At 41.4% G+C, this 25,920-nt stretch overlaps 1 protein-coding gene across 2 annotated transcripts in view; it reads left to right on the forward strand.

Moving 5' to 3' along the window:
• The window catches only part of patl1 (PAT1 homolog 1, processing body mRNA decay factor), a 34,412-nt gene extending 14,551 nt beyond the window's left edge, over window positions 1-19,861 (forward strand). For both annotated transcript variants that reach the window (XM_053419161.1, XM_053419162.1), the window contains 15 exons: window positions 2,007-2,087; window positions 2,974-3,174; window positions 3,433-3,534; window positions 4,025-4,111; window positions 4,581-4,801; window positions 5,776-5,920; window positions 11,912-12,029; window positions 12,133-12,230; window positions 12,770-12,829; window positions 12,929-13,074; window positions 13,192-13,351; window positions 15,970-16,095; window positions 17,974-18,065; window positions 18,661-18,810; window positions 18,985-19,861. In XM_053419161.1, coding sequence (XP_053275136.1) covers window positions 2,007-2,087; window positions 2,974-3,174; window positions 3,433-3,534; window positions 4,025-4,111; window positions 4,581-4,801; window positions 5,776-5,920; window positions 11,912-12,029; window positions 12,133-12,230; window positions 12,770-12,829; window positions 12,929-13,074; window positions 13,192-13,351; window positions 15,970-16,095; window positions 17,974-18,065; window positions 18,661-18,810; window positions 18,985-19,006 — 1,809 coding nt within the window. In that variant the 3' untranslated portion in view covers window positions 19,007-19,861. The remainder of the gene's footprint in view (window positions 1-2,006; window positions 2,088-2,973; window positions 3,175-3,432; window positions 3,535-4,024; window positions 4,112-4,580; window positions 4,802-5,775; window positions 5,921-11,911; window positions 12,030-12,132; window positions 12,231-12,769; window positions 12,830-12,928; window positions 13,075-13,191; window positions 13,352-15,969; window positions 16,096-17,973; window positions 18,066-18,660; window positions 18,811-18,984) is intronic.
• The last annotated feature ends 6,059 nt before the right edge of the window (window positions 19,862-25,920 follow it).

Genomic DNA, 25,920 nt, shown 5'->3' on the forward strand with positions numbered 1-25,920 from the left:
AATGGATTCAGTCAACAGAAACGCTGGAGTGCTTTTATTGAACAGATATACTTTTCTCTCTTGTGCTCTGAACCGCAGTTGAGAAAAAACGGAAACACGAACCCTGAAAGAGCTGGTGTGCTCCGAGTGATAATTTTTTTTTTTTTTTTTATATATATGAGTTGTGAATTTCCTGTGTGTCCAATGCTTTGCATGGAGTGAAAACTCCATGCAAACAAACCTGCAATGCCTCCCTGTAGCCCAATGCTATAAAAGGAAGGCTATTGTCACAAACCCCCCTACATGCATGAGTACAAACAAGAAAACACTTGAAAGATAAATTAAAATTGTAATGAGCATGGAAATAATTAACATACAGTAAATTACATTGTACGTCTGGCATTTCAGCTAAAACCCAGGATTAGCCTTCACACTACTGGTAGCCTCACAAACTAATTAGGCCTTCTGCCATGCTGCGAAAGCAACCCAGGAGTTTTTCAAGGCAAAGAAGTGGAATATTCTAGCCTGGATGCCAGACGAACTTAGCCCCGCCCACAACATTTTTGGTCGGGCAGTTCGGTCTGGAGTCGCTCCGTTGGGAAAAAATTATGCCCGACCGGGCCAATCAGATTGTCAGGGCGGGCTTTATACGATGATTGACAGATGATCAACGGTAACGTAATCAACCACGTCATCAAAGTGCCCTTGGGTTGAATTCGTTTTCAACAAACATACCTGCCGCTGGCGAGCTGAGATGTGTAGATGCTGCCATTGAGTCTGTTTTAGAAGACATCGACAGCGCATTCATTTTGAAAGAGGAACACAGAACGTGGAGGCGACGCCAAAGCACCGCGCTAATCCCTATCGCCCCGGCGCTTGGCTGTTCACAACGGACACTGAAGCGACGCTGAACCGCCGGGCAGCGCTAATAATATCACCCGTTGATCCAGTAGATCGCTGCATGGCTTTGTGCCAGTCACACCGGCACAAAGTTTTAACATGGGAGTGGATGGGAGCCAGCTGTTATTTAAGGCTTGGCGCTGCGCTGAAGCGTCCGGTGTGAACCCGGCGTTAGTAAATAACTCACAATGCGTTGCTTAGCATACGTCACATACTACGTTGCTCTGATTGGTTGTAGGTCTATCCAATTGAGCGAAGAAGAATTTTACCTCCTGGTCAGTTGAAACACGCCCCATAATCACAGCCCAATGGAGCGGTCTCAGACTCACATTCTGACTAGAATTGTGAGTCTGACAACGTCAGGCTAGGAATATTCTACAATGGCGGAGTCAATCACCTGATCTCAATCCAATCAAGCTTGCATTCCACTTGCTTAAGACAATTTAAGACAGAAAAACAAACAACAACTGCAGTCAAGGCCTGGCAAAGTATCACAAAGGAGGAAACCCAGCATCTGGTGATGTTCATGGCTTCCAGACTTCAGGCAGTAATCGCCTATGAAGGATTCTCAGAAAAGTATTAAGAATAACATTTTTATTTAGGATTATATTGATTTGTCCAATTACTTTAGTTCCCTTGAAAGGAGGGGATTATGTATGAAAATTGTTGCGAGACCTAAACCCTTCCTTCAATCTTGATGTAAATACAATCAATTTAAAGCTGAAAGTCTGCACTTCAATAGAATCAAGATTATTTCATTTCAAATCCATTGTGGTAGAATACAGGGCCAAAAATATGAAAATTTTGTCGCTGTCCAAATATTTCCGGACCTTACTGTAATATCTTGATAAATAATTGAACACTGTCTGTAACTCACTTGTCTTAACACTGGTCTCTCACTGGTCCCACTGCATGAATAGACATCTTTCATACAAAGTGTTTTGTTATGTTTTTTTTTCACATCAGGTGTTTGCAGTGTTTTCTACAATGTTGAACATCATACTATCAGATATATTGTATTTTATATAACTGTTGTGCCAAATAAAAAAAAATCACTGCATTAACAATGATTTAAAATAATTTGTGTAAAATCCTTTTGTTTGGCTTGAATTCGTTCTCATTCTCAGATGAACTCTCACAGTATCTGGGAGAACAATATGGGGTTCGGGCCGGTCAGTGTCACCCCAGGACTTGTCACGCACATGGAGGTAAGGGTCACTCACTCCTCTATTTCTTCTTCATCACTGTCTTGTTGAATGTCTTTTCCTCAGCTTGTGTTTCAAGGCTTGACATGTGGATTTTCTCCCCTATGAAACATTAAGGAGCGCAGAACAATTATTAGGGGCACAAAGGAAAATGTACCGAATATTTAGTTTTTCCTTTAGAATACATGTTCGAGGAGACATTATATAAAAACATACTAGAAAAAGTTAGGTTTTTAATTGTCTGCCTCCAGCTTCCTTTTTTTTTTGTTATCTGCTGTTTTTGCTCATTAGAGGGATTAAATTAAAATTGTAGGATTTTTGTTAATTCGATTCTTGTGACGCCTTGTATTCGATTAGCAAGGCTAAAATATGCAGTTAACTTTAGAGGACAAATTCCAGGACCAGCTTCCAAGAACAAAATAATCACTGTCGTGATTTCTTGTTCAGGTTGGGGGAATTTATGTTTTGTTTTTTTTAATCTGAGGAGAATCCCTCAGGTCCTGGCGATCATGTCTTCCTACATGATGGCTATCCAAGATCAGCTTGCTAATCATTGGGAAGTGAAAGGACTTTAAGGCGATCAAATACGTTTTTCATTACACTGCTGTTTGCTGCAGTGTTTAGAACAGTAAATAAAAGCCTTATGAAATTGTTGATACATTTCTAGCATACAGTTATTTTAATGTTAATTTCCATTAGATTTTTGCATTGAAGACTTGTTTTGCTTTTTATTTTTGATTTGATTTACTACCCAAATTCAAATGAGAAACAATAGTTTATCTTGCATTGTGTTTAAAATATGATGTGCATTACTGTATTTACAGTATGAATATCTCATCCCATTTTATATTTTTCTCATGTTAAATTTACCACCTTCTTCCTCTTGCAGGATAGTCCACTAATGTCTATCATCAAAGAGGTGGGCCTTCCTAAGTTACCTTCTCGGGGTAGGAATGATGAAGGATTGGATTTGTCAGAGAGGGTACCACCACCTCGGTCTTCTTCCCCTGTGATTGGTTCCCCTCCGGTGAGGGCTGTGCCTATTGGGACCCCGCCCAAACAGCCAATGAGCCACAGTCTAAATCATCAGGTATGAAGACAACTGTTACTCTAATACTGAAAAGGCCATGTAAGAGAGACTCCCATTTCATTGTGACGAAAGAATGATACGGAAGCTCATTCTCAGTCACTCAAGCATGACGTTTCTGACTTAGAGGAACCATAACAAACCGGGGAGTTGTTTTTTTCCAGATACCCAAATTAACGTGTAGAAGCACAAAAAAGTGTAATTTTCATAATATGTCCCCTTTAAGTATACATGTGTGCACGTCTCTATCTGTATTTGTAGGCGCATCATCCCACAGCAGTTCATGTGAGAGCCCCGGTCCAGCACAGATACCCTCCTCCTTTTCCTGAGCGTCTGTCCCCCAACACCCTCCTCAACTTAGCTGTAAGTTTTTCCTTTATCCTCTGTCCATCCTTTCCTGTTATCCAGATCTGGGTTTACATGAAATCCTATAATGTGCTCAAAGTGACCTTGAAGTTTTAATGGCACAACACAAGTCAATTTGTAGTGATAAACTGTGCTTATTGCATCACAGAGCTTTTCATAGTTTTCATGTTGTGTTTTTCTTACACATTATCGGTTGCTGATTTACAGAGAGATATAAGCAGAACTTCCTCGCATCTCTGCTGGTAGTCATGGGTATTGCTCTATGCACATATCCCTCTGTAAAATGAAAAACATCTGTTTTTTATTTTTACAGTGTTTTTGATTTTATTTAAGAAGAATTTTGTGTAATGTAAACTATTTTTTTCAAGATTTACCCTTTTTCTTTTACTGAATAAAGAGAAAAAATGAGGGTAACAAACTTTCCATCTTATATATTCCAAGTTATCCTGAGCTATATGTAAAGTTTATATCTACTGATTATGTCCAGAACTCTCCGCTGTGTCGCAGTCCCTTCCCTCCTGGAGTTGTTCCAGTTCTGTCTCAGATTCAACGGGCCAAGCTGCTCAACTCTCAAGTTAGTATCACACACACCCCACAGCCTTTCCAGACTGGTGATATGCTACTGACTCACTACTTAGATTTACATGACAGCTCTGGAAACAGAATAATAAAACTTGTAATGATTCTTCCTGAGTAATGTGATGAAATGCAGAAGTAATGGAATACTGAAGACTAAAATAATTGTGCAAGAGAAAAACTCATTAATGAAATTCTACAAAAGCACCACAAGAATTAAGGTGGACTTTATTTTTCTAAAATACACATGGAATGACTGCTCGACTATTTTTAGAGAACTGAAAGCGTAGACAAAAGGAAAAACCCAATAAATACCCAGGTAAGGCTAGCTGAAGGTCGTCCCCTTCTTGAACTTGTACTGTAAGCTTTATAACTAACACAGGATCGCCAGTAATTGAGTAGTTCACATCTAAATCACAACTCTTCCTCCCACACTCTTCATCATCTTGGTATGTGTCTCTCACCAGGTGGCTGGTTTTGTCCATGGTGGGCCACCCCCTCCTTTGTTACCAGGTGGTGGAGTTTTCAGGCCATTCTTCGGGGGCCCTCCTCCTCCACATGGTCACCGAATGGGCCCACTGCCCCCTCATGGTCTCCCTAACCACACGCCACCCATCCGCCACAACACCACCCACCTCCACCCTCAGCACAGACGCATGCTCACCCAGCGCATGCAGAGCCGAGGAGGGTAAGTGTGTTTGTGCAGCTCGAGCTGCAGTGTCACACAGCACTGTGGTCCTGTATCACCATCAAAAAGCAAATGTAATTCTCAACACGCCCCTGAGCAGGTGAAACATGTAACACTCAACTTGAAAACTTGCCAGTTACCTTTAAGTACAATAAGGCGCACAGCCTGGCCGCAGCACCACCAAGTCTGGGTCAGGCACCCAGAGAGCCATGCACAGCTCCACTAAGTCTACTTACCATGTGAAAAGTATATTTTTACAGTTTTTAGTAGCTCTGTCAGTAATTTACTGCTCCCCCCTGTGTCTCTATCATTCCTGCTAAGCACTGCGCCAACCGCATCAAGCCAAACAAAGTGCTCGCCGACATCTCCTCCAGCTCCATACATCGTCTGAAAGAGAGATAGAGGAAAAAGAGTGAGAGGGACGCCGTGCTGCTCTGAAGAAAGATTTCACTAATTTAGAAAAATGTCTATCATGATTTTATAATCACTGTTGATTTTTAGGCACCATTTCAAACAATTTAACATTTAAACTGTGGTGCGTGTGTGTGTACCAGATTCTGATAATATCATAAATAAGCTACGCATTTCTTTTATATAATCGAAAGCTCACAGTGATGAATTTGACTACGGACAACTAAACTAAACTCCACAGTAGCATTTTGTCTTGAGGAGGCGGCTAAAGATTTGACGGAACTGCCTTGCAATTCTCTCTCTATTCTCTTCTTCCGACTATGATACATTCACGGAAAAACCTGGCAATGTTCATAATATCTTTAATATATTATCACTCGCAGTAGGGCTTCACCTGATTGGCCAAATGTATTGACATGCAGAGTGTGAGTGCATGGCACATGGAGCACCATTTATTGTAGTTCAAGCAGTCTATTGCGATAAGTATACATCTCTCATGTTGATATTGCGATGATAATACATTTTCTATATATTGTACAGCCCTAATCTCTGCCTCCTTGCAGGGATCATGGCAGGACTGGAGGGGACCGGCACAGCAGAGACCCCTACAGTAATCTGATGACTCAGAAGGAGAAAGAGTGGGTAACAAAGATTCAGATGATGCAGCTGCAGAGTACTGACCCTTACCTTGATGACTACTACTATCAGGTCAGCTACTCACTTAAGTGCCGTTTTAATGATTTTCATATAACCTCAGTCAGTTAAGTGCAAATAATATTAAGGGCTTCAACTAACCGTTATCACCCCCAAAGAGGTGAATGGGGGTGAAAATGTTTTCTGTTTGAGTATGTTTGTCTATCTGTTAGTTAGCAGGATTACACAAACTTTACTGGACATTATACCACAAAGTTTAGTGGAAGGATTTGGTATGGGTCAGAAAAGAACCCAATCAATTTTGTTGCAGATTCAGGAATGTTCTTTCATCTTAACATTTTGTGTGTGTTTCCCTTGCGTTATGTGCATTTTTTTTTTTTTATCAGATCAATAATAGGGAAGGGAAAAAAGGCTAAAATCCGTGTATCATTCATTCTTTTCATATTCAATTCGAAATCCAAAATGGGAAAATTAACAAGCAAGTCATTATTTTGTTATTCATTTATGAATTTGAAACAAAAAACAAACAATGGTTTCAGCCATCTGTGCGTAACGCTGCACCAATGAGCACCTACATGTATCGTACAAATAAAATATCAACATCAAGTTCGGACCAAAACTTGTTTTTTTTATTTCCTGTTTTTGATCTGAGCAAAAAATCTAAACTACAAAAAGCAAACCATTATTTGGTTTAGGTACCCGATTCATAAATGAATAGAAATAATGACTTGTTTTTTAAATTACAGATTTTGGTTTTCTAATTGAATATGAATAAAACGAATGATACATGGATTTACACGGATTCAATCAATCAACTTTTATTTGTATAGCCCATATTCACAAATTACATATCTCATAGGGCTTTAACATAATGAGACATCCTCTGTCCTTAACCCTCAGCAAGAGTAAGGAAAAACTACTTAAAAACCCTGTTAACAGGGTAAAAAATACATAGAAACCTCAGAGAGAGCCACATGTGAGGGATCCTTCTCCCAGGACGGACAGACATGCAAAAGATGTCAAGTGCAGGAAAACATCATCAAGATTAAAGTTTTTTAGCAGCATTGATGAGGGTAAACATCTTGAAGGATAACTTCAATACGATACGTCAAGTAGTCAAGATGCAATCATAGTCCATGGTCAGCAGCCAGCAAGATAATGATCCATCATCCTGGTCGGATCCACTATAGTCCACAGTCATTGTCCACTGCCGCTTATTAAGATCCATCATCAGCTGCCGCCTCGGCCGTGGTCCACCACCATTATCTCACTCCAACGCGACAAAGGATCCGTCATTCCCACTACGATGAGCCAGCACGATATAGAATCCGCCATACTGGATCCACCATTGCGACCTCTGATGCACGATCCACAAATCGTAATCCATGGTGCGGCCACAGCGGGCCCGGATCTGCGGGCGATAAAGCAAAGGGACTCGGGGAAGGGGTCAAGTCAGTAACATGTACTGATGAGATATGACTTACTTCAATGTGATAGGGATGGAGAAAAGAGAAGCTGGAAAGAGAAGCTCCGTGTGTCATGTGTCATAAATTCCCTGCGTCTTAGCATCATCAGGGTTTTTTGCCTTGTAATCCATGCTACAGGCTGAACTTGGGGGTGCACTGAGGCTCAAGGTAAATCTGACTGGCTACTGGTTTGTATGGTAGTACGATGAAAACCATGTGGCCCACTCAGTAGATCAGCCATCAACACCTCTATCCCTTTTTTTAAACTAAACGCTTCCTATTTTAGAACATAGGACAAGTAACGTTCTGCCGCACTAATTAGCTCCAACTATAAGCTTTATCAAAAAGTAAGGTTTTGAGCCTACTCTTAAACTGAAACTGAAAGTGGTATATTATTACACAGGAGGGGGGCTTGATGGCTAAAAGCTCTGGCTCCTACTCTACTTTTAGAGACTTTAGGGACGACAAGTAAGCCTGAATTTTGGGAGCGGAGTGCTCTAGTGGGTTGATGGGTTACTAACAGCTCTTTAAGATAAAAAGGTGCCATATTATTCAGGGCCCTGAAGGTGAGGAGGAGAATTTTAAATTCTATTCTAGATTTAACAGGAAGCCAGTGTAGCGATGCTAATACTGGAGCAATGTGCTCTCTTCTCTTGGTTCTCGTCAGGACACGTGCTGCGGCATTTTGGACAAGCTGTAGAGTCTTTTATGACTTACTGCTGGAGCCTGATAATAATGAATTACAATAGTCCAGTCTTGATGTAACAAAGGCGTGGACTAGTTTTTCTGCATCTTTTTGCGATAGGACATGTCTAATTTTTGAGATATTACGCAAGTGGAAAAAGGCTGTCCTAGAAATTTGTTTTAGGTGTGAGTTAAAGGACAAATCAGGATCAAAGATCACTCCCAAGTTTCTGACTGTTTCATTGGAAGCAAGGGCAATGTCGTCTAGCGCAGCTATATCATTAGATAATGTATATCTAAGGTGTTTAGGGCCAAGTATTATAACCTCTGTTTTATCTGAGTTTAATAAGAGAAAATTGCGGGTCATCCAGGTTTTTATGTCCTTGAGACATGCTCGAAGTTTAGTTAATTGATTACTTTGTTCAGGTTTTAATGAAGTATAACTGGGTGTCATCCGCATAGCAGTGGAAATTTACCGAATGTGTCCTGATAATGTTTCCTAGTGGAAGCATATATAATGAGAATAAAATTGGGCTGAGCACAGAGCCCTGTGGAACACCATGGTTAACTTTGGTGCGCACAGATGACTCATCATTAATTTGCACGAATTGGGAGCGATCAGAAAAATAAGATTTAAACCAATTAAGGGCGGTTCCATTAATGTTAATTAACTGTTTAAGTCTTCGTAATAAAATTTGATGGTCAATTGTGTCGAATGCTGCAGAGATCTAAAAGAACGAGGACAGATACAAGTCCCTGAACTGAAGCTATTAGAAGGTCATTTGTGACTTTTGCTAAGGCTGTCTCTCTGGCTCTGAACCCAGACTGAAAGTCTTCATATATATTATTTTCCTGAAGAAACTCACACAGCTGATTGGCTATAACTTTTTCTAAGATCTTAGACATGAAGGGGAGATTGGATATTGGCCTGTAATTGGCCATAACCTCTGGGTCTAGGGTGGGTTTTTTGAGTAGGGGTTTGATTACAGCTATTTTAAAAGACTGTGGTACATAACCTGATGATAATGACAGATTGATTGTATTAAGTAACGAACTATCAATTAGGGGCAGAATTTCTTTAAGTAATTTTGTAGGAATGGGATCTAAGATACAGGTTGTTGGTTTAGAGCCTGAGATTATTTTGGTAAACTGATCACGGGTGATCAGAGAGAAGCTGTCTAAGTAATGGGAAGGATTCTCAGCCGTTTCTGAGATCTCTGTTGTTGGGAGGGTATTAGTGCCAATTGAGGGCAGGAGATGGTTGATTTTAATTCTAATAGTTAGAATTTTATCATTGAAAAAGGTCAAAGATATTGAAATTTAGGGATCGAGGAATACTGGGTTGGGTGGAGGTGTGACTCTCTGTCAGACTGGCTACAGTGCTGAAGAGAAACCTGGGGTTGTTTCTATTCTCTTCTATTAGTTTTGAATAGTAGGCGGCTCATGCTTTGTGGAGAGCCTTTTTATATTCTTTAACACTATTCTTCCAGTCTATTAGATTTTCAACATGGTTGCTGGAGCACCACTTCCTTTCTAGTTTTCTTGATAATTGTTTTAACTCATTTGTCTGGGAATTATACCTAGGAGCTAATTTACTATGTTTGACATTTTTCTTTTTTAGAGGCGATATTGAGTCTAATGTTAATCGTAATGAGTCTGCAGAGCTATCGACGAGGTGGTCGATCTCAGTGGAGCTCGGGTTTTTAAAGAATTTGTTGTTTATATCGACGGATAATATGGGGTTAAATGTAATTGGAATTATTTCCTTAAATTTAGCTACAGCACTATCAGGTAGACATCTAGAAAATGAGTTTTTTATCACTGGCATATATTCAGTTATTGAAAAATCGAAGGTTATTAAATTATGGTCTGATAGAACTGGATTGAGCGGAAGTACTGTTAAATGTTCAATTCCGACACTGTACGATAATACAAGGTCAAGTGTGTGGTTACAACAATGAGTAGGTTGGTGTACACACTGACTGAAACCAATAGAGTCTAGTATTGAAATAAATGCTACGCTAAGGCAATCTTTCTTATTGTCAACATGAATATTAAAGTCACCAACAATAATAATTTTATCGGTCTTTAGGACTGTTAGGATTCCATATAAGCCCCTGGAGCACAGTAAACTACAGCAATTATGATTGGCTGTTGGTGTTTCCTAGATTGGCGTGGAAGACTAAGAACAAGACATTCAAATGATTTGTAGCTGAGTTTAGGTTTAGTATTAATTGATAGACTGGAGTTAAAAATAGCAGCAACTCCACCTCCTCGCCCAAATTATCTGGGAACGTGTGCATTTATATGACTGGGGGGAGTAGATTCATTTAGACTGACATATTCATCAGGATGCAGCCACGTCTCAGTAAGGGACAATAAATCTATGTTGTAATCGGAGACTATTTCATTAACTAAAAGAGCCTTTTTTGACAGTGATCTAATGTTTAAAAGACCACATTTAAAAGTCTGGGTTTCCTGTGTTGTTTCAGAGGTTGTTTTAATTTGTCTTAGATTTTTGTGTGGAGTTCTCGCTCTGTTTTTGTTTAATTTCAATAATTTAATCGGACGGTGAACAGAAACAATCTCTATGGGGTTGTGTGACTGATCCAGAGGGAGCGCAGAGAAGTGTTTAGCACTGCAGCTCTGCTTCCTGGTCCCAACTATGGGTTGTCATGTTATAGACTGAGTAATATTCCTAGATAGAGCTGCTCCATCCCAAGTGGGATGAACGCCGTCTCTCCTAACACGTTTTCTCAAAAAAGTTAGCCAATTATCTACAAAGCCCACACCGTTTACAGGACACCACCTCAACAGCCAGCGGTTAAAAGACAACATGCGGCTAAACATGTCATCACCTGTTGTGTTAGGGAACGGGCCAGAGAAAACTACTGTGTCCGACATCGTTTTTGCGAAAGCACACATCGACTCAACATTCACTTAAGTGACCTCCGACATGCGAAGCCGGGAGTCATTGCTGCCGACGTGAATTACGATTTTATTGTATTTACGTTTAGTTTTAGCCAGCAGCTTTAGTTTAGATGCGATGTCGCCGGCTCTGGCCCCTGGGATACAGTTGACTATGGTCCCTGGTGTCGCTAACCTGACGTTTCTCAGAACCGAGTCGCCAATAATCAGAGTTTGTTTATCAGCGGGTGCCTCACTGAGTGGAGAGAATCTATTTGAAACGTGAGCTGGTGGCTCTTTAATCGTGGGCTTTTTACGACTAGCACTATGCCCCCTCCGGAACGTCACACAGCTGCCCTGGGCTCCCTGCTGCACGGGACTAGTCAGGGGGCTGCTAGTTAGGGCTAAGCTACGTGCTAAGCTAGGGGGCTCCGCAGCTAGCGGGAGCCGGCTAACTATTAGATTAGACCCGTTGACTTATTTTCTTTGAACTTATAAATGGAAAAACGGTAACGCTAGTTGGTGGTTGTGGTTAACTGTGATATTTCATGGATTCATGGATCTTGATGAAAAAGTCGGGCCTGTTTTTCCCTGAGCCTTATTGGACATTTTTCGATTGCTTGTTTTTTCAGAACAGCAGTCCAAAGTATATGGATGGGTGTTTTTTTACATAAGTGCCTGTATGGTTGGTGTGATCATTTCTCCCTATTCAGTTAGGCGCTACTCATTTATGATGTTTTTACTGATACTGCTCTGTTGTTGATATGAAATTTACCTTCTCAGAATTATCAGATTTGAGGATTTGTGAAATAGACATCTTCTGTTTGACATTTAAATGAATTAGATGGCAGTTTAATGAAACCATTACTGTCATAAATCATTATAATTGAGTTTTAACAATAATGTTAACAATCATACCTTGCTCAGAGTCCTGTACTCAGTTTTAACATTGGATGAAAATGTTGAGTGTGTTTGTGTGTGACATTAGAATTACTACGAAAAGATGGAGAAACGGCAGGAAAGAGAGAGAGACAGCAGCAAGAAAGAATACACCACCAAACTCATCACACCACAGGTTGCGAAGGTTGAACACACCTACAGACCAGGTAAATGACAACAGAGCACACCAGAATATCTTCTCTCCATATAACATCACCCACATGGACACTTGAAACCTGTATTGAATCTTGCCTGGTATTGTGTCAAAAGTTCAGTTTGCAGGATCTCTGGGTAAACTGACGGTCTCTAGTGTCAACAACCCCCGCAAGATGATTGATGCTGTGGTGACCACTCGCACAGACGACGAGGTCGGTTTGCATATGAACTGGTTTTCTTTTATTTTGAAGTAATTAAGTCAGTGTTCTACAGTGTATCCTGTGGAGGATTGGGGCAGGGACATTTGCTGTACATGTAAACAAATATATATGCACATTGATTCAGTTAAGGATAACTGCAGCAACTAAGGATATGTAATTTTAAAACCCCAATTTTGCTTGGATATTATGGGTTGGAATATGTAGACTTTAAATCGATATCCATTCAGAGGGCTACGATTCAATGATAAAACGATTGATGCATCTTATTTTGATAATATGTATTTCTATATTTGATTTTTATTAGATTTTTGTATCACTGACTTCTTGAGGTGTACATCTTCACTTGCCTCATGATTTGTGCTTTAAAAAAGTATTTTAAACTGTTACTGTCATTACCAGTGGTCTGTAATTTACTAAATAAATTTTGATAAGACCTTCCCCCTTGGCAGCATTGAGGTAGTACTGTGGCCCTAATTAAAAACTTAAAAGTGCTGCTGCTCATTCCTGTCTTCCTGTCTGTCTGCCTTTAGGAGAAAAGAGAGAAGCAGGTTTGGAATAAGAGGCGACAGATCCTGTACACTGTGGAGAAGGTAGGAGAATGGCTGTGCATGTAGAGACGGATACAACCCTTGATCCTAAATACACCTCTGTGACCCATTTCTGTCCCTCCATCCAACTCTGTCCTCCAGATGTATAGTTTGCTGCTGGAGGTTCAAGACTTTGAGAAACGTTTTGTCCAGGCCCCAGAGGAGGACAGGGAGGCTCTGCTGGAGCAGCATAAAACCAACACAGTGCAGCTGTGCAACTCTCTGCGAGAGAAGGAGTGGGATGATAGGTAGGATGGAGAGACAGATTAAACATAAGTATAAGAACACCTGACTACAAGAGCTGCACATAGAAGTTCTTATATGTGAATTTACACACTAACTCTTTTTCTATTCCTCTTGATAAGAGTAAGTGATGAGCGATGTGTGATGATCATGTCAGTGAGGAAGGGCAAGCGGCTCATATCCAGGCTCCTCCCCTTCCTGCCCTCACCCCAGGCCACCGCCATTGTCATGGCGATTGCACGCAACCTTCCTGCCCTGGCCAAGAAGGACAAGCAGGACCAGGTAATGATTTCAAGATGTTCATCTTGATTTTACCCAAAAACAACAACATTCCTTAAATATGATTGGTTATGGTGGAAAAGTGTCTCTGCTATAACCTAAATGTCCATGATTCATCTCACAACAGTGTATACATTTTAATGACTCTGTGCCTGTGACAGCAAGCCCGTACCAATTGACCCTGACGGAATTTCTTTATATTTGGTACTTGCAATAAAAGTTGAAATGATTAGATCTTGGTGGTCAAAGGTCCGTCATTTCCTGTTTTTATGAATAAATGAATTTCATTGCCGTTGGCACAAACACTCATTTGGACCCTTGGATGAACTGTTTAAAATATGAAGGTGAAGAGTCAACAATTCTAATGTACAACGATGCATAAATGCATTTCAATTGCTCACATCCTCAATTTTCTATATTTCTACAAGGGGCTTGCTTTTTATCAATTAATACAATCAGTAATATGATGTCCCTTTTTATTGAGAAAGTTCTTTAAAAATATTATTGACTGTTACTGCTATTAAGTGTGCTGTAATTTACAAAATGAATAAATAAAAAAAATCAGGCTACAACAGACAATCAATCAGTTAAGACTTGTGTGCTGCGCCACCTGGCGCCACTGCACTGGGGTGCATTACTCCTCTAATAATAACAAAAATAATAATAATAATAAGTGCTATTTGTATAGCACTTATCTAAACAAGGTACTAAGTGTTTCACACAAAAAATCCATGGCAAAATGAGGACTGAATTATAATAAAATAGGAGTTCAGTTCAATTTGAAGAGCCAGATCATAAAATAAGACCTTAAATTTATAGAGAGACCAAACTGGTCCCACAATGAGCCGCACTTCGGCGACTGTGGAGAAAAAAAAAAAGAAAAAGAAAACTCTAACAGAGCCAGACTCAATGTGGGTGTTAATCTGCCTCGACCGGCTGGGGTGCTCTAATCACTAACACGTAGAACTGTTCTTTATTTAAAAATACTGCTGAATTCATATTTATGCTTCTGGAAAAACTGGGTGCTGCGTCTACTGCAACAATGAGGTTAAAACATTGCGTTCCATCTAGGGCTATGCGTTCGATTAAATTGTCTTCGTCGATCGTCGGGAGAGTTAATGACGAATTTTCGATTAATCATTAATATTTTCAAGTAAAAAAATTCACTATTTAGAAGCTACATTAAAATGCAGTGAAAAAAAAAGCGTGTTTCCTCATTGAGATCTTTATTACAAGATGAACAAAATATGCGCTGCCGTAATCTTAAGCAGCGGAGCCGAAAGCTAGAAGCCGGTGCTACAAAACACAACTGACCCTCGTTTTTTTCCCCTCCAAAATAAAATAATAATAATATAAAAAAACATAATGTTAAACAACAACTACAAATATATAATACTTAGGTCTGACAGGTTTTGCCAAATGTAACTCAAAACTATCAAACAAGGTACCGAGTTGAGAAAGCTTTATAAAAATAACCAGTAACTCACATACAACTTCAGCACCAGCCTACGGATTTGTGTTGAGAAAGATGTGCATGATACCATGCTCTGGGGTCAGACGCGAACGCAGCCTGGTGACCGTCAGTCCAGCCGCCGAAAAACCCGCTCTGAGGGGACTGACGTCGCCGTGATACACAGGTAGCTCAGTGCTAACTTGGCTAGCCTGGCCGCGGCTCCGGTGTTTGCGCTCCCCTCGTCCGTGTCAGACAACGCAGGCTCCTCGTCTCCCCCAGTCTCTGGGATAGCTTCGCAGTATTGGCAGTGAACCAAGTCATTTTTTAACTCAAAATGGTCCCACGCAACACTTCGCCGTGACCTCTTCATGTTTACTTTGGAAATGGAACTACACGGTAACTCGCAGCCAGTCGCAGGCGTTTTTTTCAAACACTGCCCCCCGTGGTCAAATGTGTAATTAGCGAATTTCTCGATGAAAAAATTATTTCATCACGAAATTCTTAATGATCAATTAATCGATCGGCAATTAATTATGCCCATCCCTAGTTCCATCATATCCTGCGGGAAGAACCTATTTTCTGTCCCCAGCCTTTATGTTTGTGTGTGTCTGCTGGTCCCTGTTGCTATTCACACAAACTGATAATCGTGTGTATTAAGTTATTTATCAAGGATGTTGGATCATGAATCTGTATCGTTCCGGTCACTTTAACACTGATGTCCTGGCTGTGCGTGTCATTTTACCTCTCGTATTGCTTGTGCATGGTGTGTTTAAATGCGTGTCTCATAACCTCTAGAGCGAATCAAACAAACGCAAAATAAACGTCAAGTATTGTACGTATCCTAGTAACTTCTGATTAGTGTTGGTTTTTATTGTTAGTGTAAAGTGAGCTCAGGTCAGCGGGGGAGTGAGGAGGAAGCAGACTCCGATACAGTAAATGATGACTGGACCTTTAATGTGCGTCTGTCTTGATCCTGAAGCACTGTGATTATAATTATTCAGCAATGGGACGCTAAAACAATGTACGTACCAGAAATCATGAATCGATTTTGTTCTTTCGCTGCATTGATGCACAGTTGTCCATGTCCGCATCGCGATGCATCTGAGAATCCAGAAATGCTCAGAACACATTGTTAACTTCTTCTACTCTCGGTGTGTGTCCGTTCCAGGTGCTTTGCTGGTTAGTGGAGCCCCTTTCGGCTGTGATCCAATCACTCTCCAGCTCCACCATCACAGACCTGCTCCAGGAGCTTCAAGGCAGCGAGGGCCAACTGGCCACAGTACTGCACAACAAGGTACACACAGCAACTCAATAACTTAATAGCCAAGAAGAAAGAACAATGACCCTCTGGTCAGACTGATAAATAAACCTCTTTCCATATGTTGTCCAGTGATTAAGCTTAACTAGTGGTTTAAATGTTGCAATGCAACCCCTGCAGCCAACCTCAACAGGGCAAACCCTTGTCCTCGAGTCATGTTATTTTGCCTCAGACGCCATGTCTGTATACCACAGCCTTTTTCCCTCTTTTGCTTTATCAACATTATGCAGGGTACTGAGAAAATCTACGAAGTAGACAACATGCAGGGTGTTGGACAAGAGTACCAAGTCTGTTCTCAGGGTGGTAGTTACCAACACTGCCTGCATGGTAAAATATGCCATGAAAGTGATGACAGAACTTTTCATCTGTATAATTTGTCAATTTATTAATCATAAGGAAGACAACAGTGATAATGTTTTGACTGCCTCACAAGTCACAATACAGCTGTCCCTCAGAAGACAGAGTAAAGCCTGAAACATGCTTCTGCGTTTTCACGGGCCCGTAAGCGCAAGAGCCCTTCCGGGTCCCTTACGTGCTTATGTATCCCTCCTTACGTGCTGACGGGCGTCGCCCCACTTTTCTAAAATTTACGGCAAAGCTCCGCAAGCTCACTCAGCCCGCAAGGCTGTGATTGGTCTGCTCTACATCCCTTCTGGAGCTGCATTTCCGGTTTCATGCCCCATAATACAGGCAGAAACAACGGAAGATTTTAAAAAGAAGAATGGACAACCGGGAAGAACTCCTGTCGGAAGAGGTCCGAAAATATGAGCACCTTTACAACCCGTCGATGTCCGAGTACACACGGTTCACCGTGTGTTTGTAATGGAGAACACGACTGGTAGAAGGTAAATAAACAGTCAACAACGATTGCCACACCCACAAAGAAGGCGTCTCTCAGGTCGTCTTCGACAAAAAGCATTACTCCGCCTAGTGTTCTGGCGTGGAATTACTTTGTAACGCGCAACGGTTGGGGAAGCATGAATGACAACGAGTCTTGCGCCACAGCGGCGTGAAAAGACGCAGACGCAGTCGCAGAAGCATGTTTCAGGCTTAAGAAGGAAAAAAAAGATTTGTAACCTTTTAATTGTTTATTTCAGGAAAAAATAACTATTTGTGCTGCTAGAAATCCAGCTGAAAACGACATGCCCTGAGGGCTTCACATTAAAAAGAGAGATAATTTCAGTAACATTTTAACGGCATTAAAAATTGGATACCGCCCAACCTCGTGCTGCAAACCAATGAGACCTGATTACAGTCCACTCTAAAGACTACAGAATGACTCAACACCTGTTTTGCTTGAGAAATAAAGACAAACTTGAGGCATTTTGTTGTCTTGTTGAGTTGATTTTGAGGTAGCTAGTAACTAATGTTTTGTGTGGTCAGAGCCATGGAGAGAGTGTGTTGCAATCAGAGTTAAGTGTAATGTTAACTAGCCACAGTTAAGAATTACTATATTTGTGAGCTGGGGTTGTACTGGGAGGGAGAGGAAATATTAATTATTAAGAGACGAACAGCCAGTCAACACTTCCTGCGTGAGACTCTAAGGTATTAAGCTTTGCATCTTCTGGTCCTGTAATAAAATAAGATCATTGTTAAAACAGATAAATGGAGTCAGTCAAAAGAAACACAAGATTTTTAACACTTTTGTTGTGACATATTCTTCAGATAAACATTGAAACTGTGGTGAATCATAATTTTCACTATCTGTGAACTGTACATGTAGAAATAGGTGAGATCTTGAATTTCTGGAAGAGCAGCTGAACCACACTGCTCATGCAGGCAGTGTGGACACACGCCACACACAAACACAAACAGACATCCATTACACACACCTCTCTGCTTGTTTCTGTCTAGTTTGGTGTGACACTTCTGTATCTGATCCTGAGTGAAGGAGAGAAGATGCAAAGTTCAGACCCCAACTGTCAACTTATGGATGACAATCGATGGTAAGTTATTAATGCTGTGACATCATTGTTAAAGGGGACATATTATGAAAATTCCACTTTTGTAGTGCTTCTACGCGTTAATTTGGGTATCTTGCATGTCTACCATGTCGAATGGGATTACGACCGAAATAAACGTCATAGTCACATCATGCCCATGTAGGGAGTCTCGCTACATGGCCTTGGCTCGCGTTAGCTCGCTGCTGCTACCCGTCAGACATTTAAGTGGTCGCATAAACAAGGGACCCCGGAACACCTCTAGACGTTGACTCAACAGTGGGGAAGGATGCTGCTGCTGCGCCAGCTCAAGCTCCCACTGCGGGGCTGCGCTGGGGAGCTGGGGCTCACGCAGCCAGGCTCACCGGGGGTGAGTGGGGCGGGGCACTCAAAACAGGTCAATCTGAGGAGGGCTGTTTTAGACAGGGTAAAAAGGGTGCTGTTTTAAATGATCCTTGTGGTATTTTGACTAAAATATGTTACAGACATTTCATTAATACCTCAAGGAACCATATCAACTGTGGTAAAATGGGCAGAATATGTCCCCTTTAATTGAAATTGTCCCTATTCTCTCTCTTACACAACCTCTCTCTCTGTCCAGGACTGAGTTGGTATTTGCTGTGACAAGGGAACTGCTCAGTGTTCCCTCCTCGTCCCTCTCTCCTCCCCTCATTACCCCTGCCAACCTGCTCTCCCTCTTCTCGCGCTATGTCGATCGGCAGAGGCTGGAGCTGTTACAGAACAAGTTACAGTGAGTTACATCAACACACAAGCATACAAGGTGACATACAAAGGTTAAGAAACTGGTTGTACTGAATAATTCATTGCTTTAGCTTTGAAAGAACTCTGAATCGTAGATGGTATTAATGTTACTTGGGTGATGTCATGAATAGTTAACTAATAGTGTGTTCTTTGCCTTTCCCAGGATCTCTTCATTGTCCAGGTAGAAGTTACTACAGACATCAACACAAGACCTTCCCCTCCCGATGCAGACCTTTCTGTTTGTGTGTAAGAGGGAATGGCGTGAGTGAGTTATGAGGTGAATCCATTGTGGGTCATTTTAATCTCTCTGTGTGTGTGTGTGTGTGTGTGTGTGTGTGTGTGTGTGTGTGTGTGTGTGTGTGTGTGTGTGTGTGTGTGTGTGTGTGTGTGTGTGTGTGTGTGTGTGTGTGTGTGTGTGTGTGTGTGTGTGTGTGTGTGTGTGTGTGTGTGTGTGTGTGTGTGTGTGTGTGTGTAAAGACGATTAAAAATAAAATCTGCATTTTAAAATATCTTGTTTGAATTATGCCTGTGTTGAACCTTCAAATTAAAAATATTTCTATTATATAAGAATGTGGACTCCGGTCTTTCCTATACATCATCATTTTTAAAGTCTTGGTCTGGTGTAATACGGCTGGGCGATATGACTTAAAATCAATATCCTGATTCTTTCGAACTTTAACCTTGATTACGATTAATGAATGACTTTTTGTCATTCGGCGCATTACTCAGTGTCGTTTAACAAGTGACTCTCCTCACTCACACGTAGAACTGATCTTTGTTACGACCTGCTGAATTATTAATTTTGTTCCTGGATAAACTAAGCAGGGCCTCGCTTCGTTTACAACAATGAAGTTAAAATACTGTGTTGCATCACAATCTGCGGGAAGAATCATCTTCATGAAGCCACCACAGAATGTGATATTTCAACTTTTCTTTTTTAATAAATTTGCAAAAATGTCTGCATTTCAGTTTTTTTCTGTCAAGATGGGTTGCTGAGTGTACATTAATGAGAAATAAAACTTATGATTTTAGCAAATGGCTGCAATGAAACAGAGTGAATAATTTTAAGGTGTCTGAATACTTTCCGTACCCACTGTATACGAACCGTGCAATTAAAATGTTGGCCTTCTTTGTGTTTGAATACTTGTCTCCTAAACTTAAGTACAGTTATTTTATACTTTGTATATTACAAATATCAAATTAATAGTGTAATTAGTGAATATCCGCCAATCCTCTTGTCTGTGAACACCAAATCCTCAAAGTGTAAACTGCACATACTTAACGTGATGGATCAGGTCCTGTTGTTTTCATGTTATCATCAACCATTGCTACATGCTGACGTTTCAGCTCTGTCAGACTGGTTGTTATTAGAATAATAAGTAACAATTAAAAATGTAACAGTGTTTTAAATGAAAGCAACACTAGTTAATATAATAACGAAGATAATTAATTGTCATTTAACTGCTCCTGCAGCTCTGGAGTCAGAGATACCTGCACAATATGAGAGAGATACAGACTATGGGAGGCGAAAAACAAAGTTGGTGACCAGTTTGACCTTTATGAAAATGAAAACATTCAAAGTACAACACAAAGATAAATAATGGAACTTCCGGTTTGGTGAGCATGTGAGAGCGGTGTAGTGTCGGTCTCCCGTAACCCAACTTTTCAAAAACCCGTACTTTTCTTATACCCTCAACGACCCAAGTAAGAACTGACGCCCCATAAACTCCGTATAATACCGTGGAACCAGGAACAATGTCAAAATCAACGAAGCAGACAAAGAAAAACGAAATGAAGCTCCGAGGACCTGTGATAACACATGCTTAACTAGCATCGAAGACCTGCTGGAAAGACACAGAGCCAGCATAGCTACGGATCTTAAAAACTCCTTCGCTGCCCTGGAGTCAAGACTGGAGAAAATGCAGACCACTGTGTTAAATCATGGACAACGTATCATCTCACTGGAAACCAGCGCCGAGTCAGATGACCAGCGTATTTGCACTCTGGAGGCGAAGCTTGTAGCTTTAGCCGATAGCAACAACAAGCTACTAGCGAAGACGCGGGTCCTCGAAGGCCGGAGCCGCAGGAATAACATCCGGATCATCGACCTTCCAGAATCAATCTAGGGCCCGGCACCCACTATGTTTTTCTCGAAGCTGTTAGTTGAACTACTCGGGGAGGAGATCTTAGAGTCCCCTCCAGAGCTTGACCGGGTGCACAGGGCGTTAACTGCCAAGCCACAACCAGGGTCGCGGCCAGTGATCATCCGCCTGCACCGCTACCGGATCAAGGATCTGATCATATGAGAGGCTCGCAAAAGAAGAGGAAAACTACAGTATGAATGAGCTCCTGTCCAGATCTTCGAAGACTACGCACCAGAGGTGGTTGAAGAACGCGCAAAATACTGGGCGGTGATGACAGAACTGTACAACCTCGCTCTCAGGTCTGCACTACTCTTCCCGGCTCGCCTACAGATTTCACTCAGCGACGGGGCGAAGAAAAGGTTCTCCTCCCCGGAGGAGGCCGCGGTGTTCGCCTCAAGATACAAACAGAGCCCGGGGCCCAACTAGCTTAGCCAGACAGGCTAGCCAGCTCCGGTAAGGCGTAAGATAACCGTTAAGTATAATTCTGACCAACTATGCATAGCAGACCAAAGGTATATGACTGTTGTTAAATGCTGTGTAATGACAATATGCGACTGAAGACTATTTGCTCAGGGCTACTGATCATTGTGCTAGCCGGTGGCTAACGCGCCGGCTGGGCCTCTGCCTGGGGAACCAGGGGACTGGGCTCTCATCCAAAGTCACTCTCCTGCAGCAAACTGAGTCAACTTTGCACTCGGACAATTTAATTTTTTGTATTTATTCTCATTTTATTTCATGGTTAACAGTTCTCATAATGACTTGTCAGAGATAACTAAATGCTCAGAAGTATACTGCATTATTTTCTCTTTATTTACTTAAAGCTGCAATTTCTACAGAGCCAGTAGTCTTTATTTAGATGAAGAAAAACACAATAATTGTAAGATTTGACTAATGTTGAGCTTAACTAAGCACAGGAATTGGCCTGTTCTGCTTGGTTTCGAAGGCTTACTTAATATAGTAAGGGTAAATAATTATATTCAACACTCTACATGGGTCATAGTTCACTATGTAATAGTCCACATTCCACAGAATATTTTATTTTTATATGCTATCCACCTCATGTTGGAGGGGTACTTTGAAGTATTTTGTTAAAGGTTCAAAGGGTTATGTAATACATTATAATACTTGTTCAGTTATGGGTTCTGAGATGATTCTTCGAGGTGAGATGCTTCAGAAAGGGAAGTACGAGCAAGTTAGTTTAGGAGTGGATGACACTCCTAGGGGCAGGGGGGGACATGGGAGGGAGCAAGGGCAGGAGACTAGGTCTCCTCACAGATCGGGTGGGGGGGTTGGGGGAAGTGTGGGTAAAGAGACCTTTTTTGTGTGTCCAGTATTGACAAGCTTCACTGACTGTGGTTTATTAAGTTTTTGACATTATTTGTGATTATTTCACTCATCTCTTGCTGTCTGCGTCTTAGAATTGACCTGGTACCCCTCTCTACCTTTTGCTGTAGGACTGGCTCACTAGATGGAGGGACCACCGGTGGGCAAGTGGTAAGGTTCACCTCTTTAAACACGGGGGGCTTGAATGCCGCATTAAAACGGACTAAGATAATGACATGTATAAAAAATCTGAATGCTGATGTGATTCTACTTCAAGAGACGCACCTGCTAAAAACTGACCATAGAAAGTTGAACCGACCATGGATAGGACAAATCTTTCACTCTCAATTTAACTGCAAGACAAGAGGGACAGTCATACTAATTAGGAAAAAAATTCAATTTACCTCCAGTAATATTATCACAGATCCAGAAGGACGTTATACAATTATCTCTGGTATGTTATACCAAAAGCCTGTAATCTTGGCATCAATCTACGCCCCTAATTGGGATGACCAAAGCTGCTTCAATTCAGTGTTTTCTCTAATTCCTAATCTGGACTCTCATACTTTGATATTTGGAGGGGATTGGAATTGTGTTATCGACCCATTTCTTGACAGATCGAGCCACAGAACTATTCCGCCCTTAAAGATGTCACAAACCCTGTTCGCCATCATGGACCAGTTTGGCTACGTCGATCCCTGGAGATTTACAAACCCATCTTCTCGTCAATATTCCTTTTTCTCGCACGCCCATCGTTCTTTCTCCCGTAAAGATTACTTCCTAGTGGATAAAAGTCGTATTTCTTCTCTTATTCACGTACAATACTTACCCATAACGGTTTCAGATCACTCAGCCTTAGTACTAGATCTCTGTTTCGACCCTAAAACCCAAACATTTTAGATCCTGGTGTCTCGACCCCCATTTACTTAGAGAAGAAAAATTTTGTAACCACATTTCTGACTCAATCTCAGTCTTCTGCGACACTAACAAAAATGAGGAAACCTCCCCATCATTGCTATGGGACACCTTGAAGGCTTTTCTTAGAGGCAATATAATTTCATATGTTTCCTATGCAAATAATCAACGCAGAATGTGTAGGGAAGAACTGGAAAGATTAATCGCAGATCTGGATAGATCGTTAGCAGTAACAAATACTCCGGATTTATATAAAGAAAGACTTGGATTTAAGACAGAACTTGACTTGCTCCTTACAAAAGAAGCTGAACGACTACTTCTCCGTTCCTATGGATCACTATATGAACACGGCGACAAGGCTGGGCGTCTCCTTGCTCACCAGCTAAAGGCCAAACAAGCATCCAACCAAATCATCCAGATAAGAGATGAATCAGGCATGGTAGTGACCGACTCTATTAAAATGAATACCTCATTCAGCTTATTCTATCAACAACTGTATAAATCTGAATCCCCCGATGATGAAACCCGTATGGACGCTTTCTTTCAAAATCTAGATGTACCAAAAGTTTCGCCTAATGATAATCAGGGGCTAGACGCTCCTTTAACACTCTCTGAGATTAAAGAAGAAATAAGCTCAATGAATAGTGGCAAATCACCGGGCCCTGACGGATATACCGTTGAGTTTTATAAACTGTTTTCTAACCAGCTAGCCCCTCTACTTTTGGAGATGTTTAACTACTCATACAGCCAGGGCTCTCTGCCACCCACCCTAACGCAAGCTTCCATTTCACTCATTTATAAAAAAGACAAGGACCCTCTAAACTGTGCATCATATAGGCCAATTTCACTACTACCTGTAGATGTGAAAATACTTGCGAAAATTTTAGCACGCCGTTTGGGGCCAATTATGCCTTTAATCATCTCGGAGGACCAGACGGGGTTCATCAGTGGGAGGCACTCCTTTTCTAAATTCAGGAGACTTCTCGGCATCATTCATACTCCATCCTCCCCTACAGATCCGGAGATGGTTATTTCACTTGATGCCGAGAAGGCCTTCGATAGAGTAGAGTGGCCTTACCTTATCTCTTCCTTGTAGCGATTCGGGTTTAGCTCACGTTTTGTGTCCTGGATCAAATTACTGTACTCATCTCCTCAGGCATTAGTATGCACGAACACACAGCGCTCCAATCCTTTCACGCTCTTTCGTGCACTCGTCAAGGGTGCCCCCTCTCTCCACTGCTGTTCGCACTTGCTATTGAGCCGCTGTCCATAGCATTGAAATCAGAAGGGGGATTTAAAGGAATAAGGAGACATGGAGAAGAACATCGGGTCTCATTGTATGCTGATGACCTACTCCTGTATGTAAGCGATCCCCTGTCAAGCCTTCCATCTATTCTCTCAATCCTGGACTCTTTTAGCATATTCTCCGGATATAAACTCAACATCTCCAAGAGTGAGTGGTTCCCAATAAACCAACTAGCTACAGAAATTCCAACTCATCTCATACCATTTAAGACTGCCGTGGTTGGCATAAAATATCTAGGAATAATGATCACATGATCTATGCGCACGCTGAAAGAACAAAACTTTTCGCTAAATACTGATGCAGTCAAACAGGATCTTCAGAAATGGAGCCGTTTGCTGCTGTCTCTAGCAGGCAGAGTGCAAACGGTAAAAATGAATATCTTACCAAGGTACCTTTATCTTTTTCAATGCTTACCAATCTACCTCCCCTGTTCATTTTTTAACTGTATCAATAGCATCATATCCACGTTCATTTGGGCAGGTAAACGAGCCAGAGCCAATAAATCCTTGCTCCAGAGGAGCAGATCAGAGGGTGGCCTAGGACGGCCCAATCTCCTTGGGTACTATTGGGCGGCTAACGCACAAAAGATTTTACTTTGGTTCACCTCTCCTCAACAGGGCTTGTGCCAATTGGAAGAGAGGTCATGTTCCACATCCCTTAAAGCACTAGTATGTAGCACCCTCCCCCTCTCTCTCACAAATTTCACATCCAACTCCATTGTAATTAATACATTAAAAATCTGGACTCAAATCAGGAAACGGTTTGGATGGCTCTCCCTCCCTCAGACTACACCTCTTCACAATAACCACTTATTTATACCAGCCAAGATTGACTCACGCTTTGCAACTCTAGAAAATAAAGGCCTGAGATGCCTGGGAGACTTGTACATGAACAGACTTTTTGCCAGTTTTAATCAACTATGTTCAACCTTCGGACTAGGTAATACAGACTTCTTTCGCTTCTTCCAACTTCGCGATTTTGCTCGAACCTACTCTTCTCAGTTTCCACAAGCCCCACCCCTCAGCGGCATGGATCTGGTACTCCCGGCTAAGTCGCTGCCTAAGGGCCATGTCTCATATCTCTATAATCTCTTTTCACCAACAAACGATTAATCTGTGAATAGGAGCAGGACCGGCTGGGAAACTGAACTCCAGATAAGCATTTCCGATGCTCTTTGGAAGAGGGCGTTGAAAGCTGTTAACTCCTCTTCTAGCTGTGCCAGACTTTCTGTTATCCAATTTAAAGTACTTTTTAGGCTGCACTATAGCAAAGACAAACTCTCCAAACTTTACCCAGACAAGACATCTGAAACTTGTGACAGATGCTCTCGGACGCCATGCAATCTGACACATATGTTCTGGACATGCTCCAAGTTGTTAAATTACTGGCAATCAATTTTTAAATCTATCTC

Source organism: Pleuronectes platessa, chromosome 3 (genome assembly GCF_947347685.1).
Source record: "Pleuronectes platessa chromosome 3, fPlePla1.1, whole genome shotgun sequence".
NCBI lineage: Eukaryota > Metazoa > Chordata > Actinopteri > Pleuronectiformes > Pleuronectidae > Pleuronectes > Pleuronectes platessa.